General features: G+C 47.4%; 1 protein-coding gene across 2 annotated transcripts in view; it reads left to right on the forward strand.

Moving 5' to 3' along the window:
* Ttc17 (tetratricopeptide repeat domain 17) overlaps positions 1–5738 on the forward strand; it is a 98379-nt gene extending 92641 nt beyond the window's left edge. The window contains exons 23-25 of one of the 2 annotated variants that reach the window (XM_003465213.5): positions 1040–1159; positions 3041–3195; positions 4645–5738. In XM_003465213.5, coding sequence (XP_003465261.3) covers positions 1040–1159; positions 3041–3195; positions 4645–4687 — 318 coding nt within the window. In that variant the 3' untranslated portion in view covers positions 4688–5738. The remainder of the gene's footprint in view (positions 1–1039; positions 1160–3040; positions 3196–4644) is intronic. The other variant, XM_005001559.4, reaches the window with a different exon arrangement.
* The last annotated feature ends 262 nt before the right edge of the window (positions 5739–6000 follow it).

The following is a 6000-nucleotide window of genomic DNA, read 5'->3' on the forward strand; positions in this document are numbered from 1 at the left end:
ATATTTTTCTCCTATCACATTGGCAAAAGTTCAAGAGATTAGTAATGGACTCTGTGACCTGTGTATGAGGAAAAGAAGACACACATTTCTGGCGGATTACATTGTTACCAGTCTGGGAGAGCAGTGTGACATCAAAATGAAGTGTGTGTCCTCTTGATATAGCAGGCCCACATCTGAAAATACGTCCCCTAGCACATTTGCAGAAATGTTAAGATTACACCTGAACAAGATTATTTGTGCAGCATTGTTTGTAATAGGGAGAAATTTAAGGAGAGGAGACTATTCATTAATAAGGATCAAGTTAAATAAATAATGAGACATCCATAAAAGAAATACAGTTAGCTGTTAACAAAGAAGGATGCTTCCCATACATCAGTGGATGAACCTCCAGGGTATTATTAAGTGTCATTCCTTATATAAACAGTAGGTTACCTCTTGTTAAAGGAGGTTTGGACTATAATTCTATTTTGCACTTGCTTGTGCAAAGCATGAATCCTGGAAGGATAAATAAACTAAAAACAGTATTTACTTACGCACAGTAGAGACAAAGATGTCAGTAAAACTTTTCTGTGTACTTTGTAGACTTGCCTGGTTTTCTAATGTGAGTTGCTTATTTAAAAAGTTAGTATGAGCAACAGCATGAACAAGAAATACAGTTCTGGGGATTTAGCTCAGTGGCATAAGCACTTGCCTTGCAAGCAGGCAGTCGTGAGTTCGATCCCCAGTACCGATTAAAAAAAAAAAAAGAAATTTGTTGGCAAAGAAATACAGTTCTGCTAAGTAGTAGTTAAGTGTTCTTGGGTAGGAGACTTACCCTCCCTACACCATAGTTTTCTCATGTATGAAAAGGCTGCTTCATAGTATTAGAAAGCTCCTAGGATCCTTCATAGGATTAACAAGAGCACCAAGAAAGTACTCAGCAGAGTGCCAGCACCCAGTAAACACGCAGGAAAGTGGTGGTGACCGGTGACTAAGCTCGAGGCTGGTAATAAATGATTATGTTACTGAAGAGACACCCACCGGCTCACCTTTTTTCTAGAACCAGACGTCCTGGGTCCTTTCCAGCATGGCGGCCCTCTACTGGCGAGTGAAAGGCCAAGGAAAGAAGGCCATAGACTGCCTGCGCCAGGCCCTGCATTATGCTCCGCACCAAATGAAAGTGAGTAGGGGACTCCCAGGGTGGAACTTCACCCTGCACTCCGTGCCATCACCCCCTGGCTTATCTGAGGCTCAGCCAGGGAGACAGTGTGCATGGACAGGATGGGGTGGGAGAGCGGAGGACCTGGCTTGTGTCACATTAAGCCTGTGAACTGTCCCCTGCAGTGTGGCCCTGCCCTGGCAAGGTGGATCTGAGGGAAGACCAAGATCTCTGTGGCCCATCACCTCACGTAGTGCCTCTTCTGCTGTAGTCAGTGTCACTAATTGTAAAGTGAGTCCGTGTACCTAAGCAGGTCGCCACCCTGCAGGTCTTTCTGGGTTTTCTTGCTCCTACGAAGCTGGAAACACTGGTTTTTTCTTTTTCCTTTTGGTACTGGAGCTTGAATCCGGGCCTGTTCACTGAGCTGCACCCCTAGCCTTTGACTGATTGATTGATTGGAACAAGGATTTCACTAAGCTGCCCAAGCTGGGCTGGACCTTGCAATCCTCCTGCCCCAGCCTCCAGAATGGTAGAATTAAGGTGCAGTAGCATGCCCAGCTCTGGAGTCCTCTTAGATTCTTCACTGAAGTTTGCTTCCAGAGTCCGAGACAGAAGCACATTGCTGTACCCTCATGTAGTTCAGCCAGTTTCTGATCCTTACCTAACACCCCCACATGCATGCTCTTTTTCCAGTGAATCCAAGGTTTCATTCATGCCAGGCAAGCACTCTACCAGCAGGCCACATCCTCAGCCCTGTGCTTGCCCTCTGGCAGGCCTACGCACACATACAAACCAGCCTGCCAACCCCGTGTGATAAGTGATCTTTTTCCAAAAGACTGGTCAGTTATTGTGACAGTGGCTGAGACTGTACCACAGTCTGTGTCCCCATGTGCTTAGTTCTGCGTTAACCCAGATCTCGTGCTTCCTAAGATGTGGCCTTTGCCTTTTTTGTTTGTCCAGGAAGTTCATGGAAAGCTGCAGGGAGCTCAGGCTTTACTGCAGGGCATTGCTGGGTTATAAAGCTCTGCTTGCTCCTAGCTCTCTGACCTTAAGTGAGTTACTGAACTTCTGAGGCCTTATCCATCTAAGCGTACTCTATGGATGTCCTGAAAGGACAGAGATGGGTCCCTTTTTTTCTTTTATGTCTCTTATAGAACCCAGCACAGTGTGGTACAGCCAGCAGTTGCTCAGGTAACATGTTTAAAGGGGAAGAAATCGTGATACTGTTGCTGCTCGTTCCATCCCTCATTCTGAGCTCTTTACGATGAGGCAGTGGTGAAGGGCCAAGGATTTCCATCAGGGTTTGGCAAACTTTCCATAAAGAGCCAGCTAGAAATGGTAAGATGCTGCAGGCTGCATAATCTCTGTTGCAATCAGTTGATTCTGCCACCGTGATATGAGGACTGTACTAGAAATACAGACCAAATACAGACGATAGTGTTCTAGTCAAACTTGACAGAAACAGGAAGGAGCCTGGATTTGGCCTGTGGCAGTTTGCCAGCCCCTGCTCTGGATGATACAGTCGCCCTTGCACAAAGCAAGGTGCCTGTTACAGCACCACTCAAAGTGTGCTCTGTGGGTAGATGTCTGTCTGCAGTAAGACAAGAGCTCGCAGGAGAATAAATCAGCTACATCACTTGGCAGATTGTTTACGGAAACTGTTTTCATTTTGTTTTGTTTTATTTGAGGCACAGCTTTGTCAGTGAAAGGAGTAATTAATTTGTATTCTGGTGCAAACTCCTATTTTGGTCTCCCATCACAGCCCAGTAGCGAGCAGCAGGTTAGCTCTGGAAATTGCACTTCTCTGGCATTTACCAAGAAGCACACACTGCATTCTTTATGACCAAAACACCCAAAGCAGAAGCTCACTGTTCGCTCTTCCCACTCCCCTCCTTGCTTCAGGATGTGCCCCTGATCAGCCTGGCCAACATCTTACACAACGCCAAGCTCTGGAACGATGCCGTCATAGTGGCCACCATGGCAGTAGAGATCGCGCCGCACTTCGCCGTGAACCACTTCACGCTGGGCAACGTCTACGTGGCCATGGTGAGACTGGGGTATGAGCTCATCCCTCCAACCCCACCGCAGCACATCCGTGATCTCAGAACTTGTCTGAGTATGTCACGGTCCTCCCTTTTCCTAGAAGTTTGATGTCTGAAACAGCCAGCTTCACCGAGCATAAATTTTATGAGACGAGGTTTGAGAGTTTGCCTTTTTTTAGCAACATATGGAATTTGTCTAAATGTTTGCAGCTTGGGAGTTCCTCATCATGAGTGTGATACTGGTAGAAGCATCAGATGCACCTCTGCATTTCTGGAGACACTGCCTGTTGCAGACAGCCTCAGCTAACACTGTGTAGACAGGCACTCACACCTCTTCCGCCAGCCTGGGGGAGGTACTGACATTGCTCTCGCTTGACACTGTTAATTTACAGGCTTTTGTTAATCCTGTGTCTCCTTTAAACTCCTCATCACCTTCTGTTCCTAGAACCTTACCCTGTTGGGCACTTAGTAGGTGCTCATCAAATTTTCAAGAACAATGAAATCCCAGTAGTTTCGCAGATGCACTTTACAGAGAAATTGGAAAAGCTATCATCCAGGTTCCTCATCCTGGGCAAAAACAAAGACCCATTTCAGAACGCAGATCCCTGCAGGGCCCCCTAAATCTGTCATAACTGAATTTGACATGAGAATCGTCCCATCCACTTAAAGCATGGAGTCACACATGGGACTATACCCCGTATTTTCAGTAACAGCTAATAGAATGGGCAGGCCTGCGCTAGAAGCTTTGTGCATCGTCCTTGACTTCAGAGGCAGGAAGTATAATCTGGCCAGGTTAGTAGTGCTGAATGTGCAGATTTTCCTTTCTGCTTCCTAAAATTGAGGAATCTATTTTTGTCCCCAGTAGGTGGGAGATTTGCTGCTGTAAATGAAGATTGTGTCTCTCACCGGGCTAGACAGAATCGCTTAACCAGTTGGTCCAGGCTCTTCCTTCAGGATCCTTGCGAGTAGAATAATTAACACCTTCATTGTGGTGGCAGTCACTTTCAAACCCTGTTGGTTTTGTTAAATACTAGAGAGAACTAAAAACCTTTAAAATTTACGAGTGTAAGGGAAGGTACCTGACTTGACTTCCATCTTTCCAGCTATAGTACGAAATCTAGGCAGATGCATAATGAGCTTTCACCAGGCTTGATTCTGGAGATGTCTGCAAGGGTTAATTCCGGAAGCACCTAGCTTGATGGGTGCTTGGCACATTTCAAGCCCTTGGTAATGTTAGTTCCCCCTACTGTCACCAGCACTCACACTGCTGGGGCTCACCTTTGTAAAAGCTGATCTGCACCCTTCTGCATGCTTCTGGGCTTCTGCCCACCTCAGGACTCTCTGAGGTGACACTGGGGGCTGACACTAGCCCAGGGCCACTTACCCTGCAGAAGAGGGCAAGCTCCTGTTCAGGCCGCCCTGCGTGCCGTCCGTCCGTCTCACATGTGCCGTTGGCCCTCGCAGGAGGAGTTTGAGAAAGCGCTGGTGTGGTACGAGTCGACCCTGAAACTGCAGCCCGAGTTTGTCCCAGCCAAGAACCGCATCCAGACTATTCAGTGTCACTTAATGCTCAAGAAGGGACGGCGTTCTCCGTAGTGCACTGCTGTTGTCTTCCCTTGCCTCACGCTCTCAGCAGAGTTTGCCGCGAACCCAGCCATCAGCATCTCCTCCTGACGGCGCATGAGAATGGCTAAGACGAGGAACAGGACTTGGACAAATGTGGGAGTGCGCCTGGTGTGATTTTCAGTTCCTCCTTTTCCCCAGCTGGCCTCAAAAGAGGCACCTTCAGAAACACAGATTTCTTAAAAAGGAAAACGCAGCTTACAGATACAGTGTAAATACTGAGCCAAGACATTTCTGGAGCTTTGGTTTGTTTCCAAAGCCTCGAGGCCTTTAGGGCTTCTCTCTGTGGTCCAGCCAGCTCCTCCCTAGAGGATGCCAAAGCCACACTTCACATTCTCTGCTTCTGTTGCAGCCCACGCGGGCAGGGGGAGCGCCAAGCCCACCAGCTCTCCCCTTTCCCCGGGCCTGTCCATTCCATGCTGCTGTGTTACGCGCTCTCAGAGGTAGTTTGCAGGGGAGGAGGGGAAAACTGATTTTAAAATCAAAATATTTACAACAGCAAAAACTCTTAGGGTCTCCTGGCCTTTGTGACGTTATTTATGTTGGGGAGGGAGGGGGGCTGAGAAGGGGGAATCAGCAGTGTGCAGCATCTTTATCATTTGTACTTTTAATTACCAATCACAAGGAAACCAATACATGGCAATCCTATATAACAGGTTATATATATAGAATATGTATATTTGAAGCCCTCTAAGACTGAGTCTGTGTTTACTAATTCTCTGCTCACTGTATCACCCACCTTGGGATAGGTGTGACTGTCAGCTTCCTCTCTGAGGCCTTCCCACCAAGCTCCTTGGGAGAGAGTAGGGACGGAGGTCTAGTGTCTCCATGCAGTGCCTCTGCCCGTGGTCCCAGGAGAATCAGAAACTCCCAACATTTTGGAATCGTCAAGGGCACATACTGAGAACAAAAATAAAAGTTGTTTATGAGCAAAATAGGTCTTCAGTGTGGTTCTTCTTTAGAACCAGGATAATTTAGACCACAGCAGAACCCTGCAAGCCTTTATCTTCCTTTCCACACAAGCAAGGTGAGAGGCAAAACCATCCATCACCCAGGTTTCAGGGGGGTGATCATTAGCAAGACACACTTGACAGGGAAAGACGCACGGTCAGCAGATGCTCAGCATGGTGTACAGTGACCTTCCCAGAAAAAGACGAGCCAACCACAAAGCCACGGCTCCCCTGATGAGAACTGATG

The sequence above is a fragment of the Cavia porcellus genome, unplaced genomic scaffold, assembly GCF_034190915.1.
Source record: "Cavia porcellus strain 051 isolate PalLab524CR breed Dunkin Hartley unplaced genomic scaffold, mCavPor4.1 scaffold_17, whole genome shotgun sequence".
Lineage (NCBI taxonomy): Eukaryota > Metazoa > Chordata > Mammalia > Rodentia > Caviidae > Cavia > Cavia porcellus.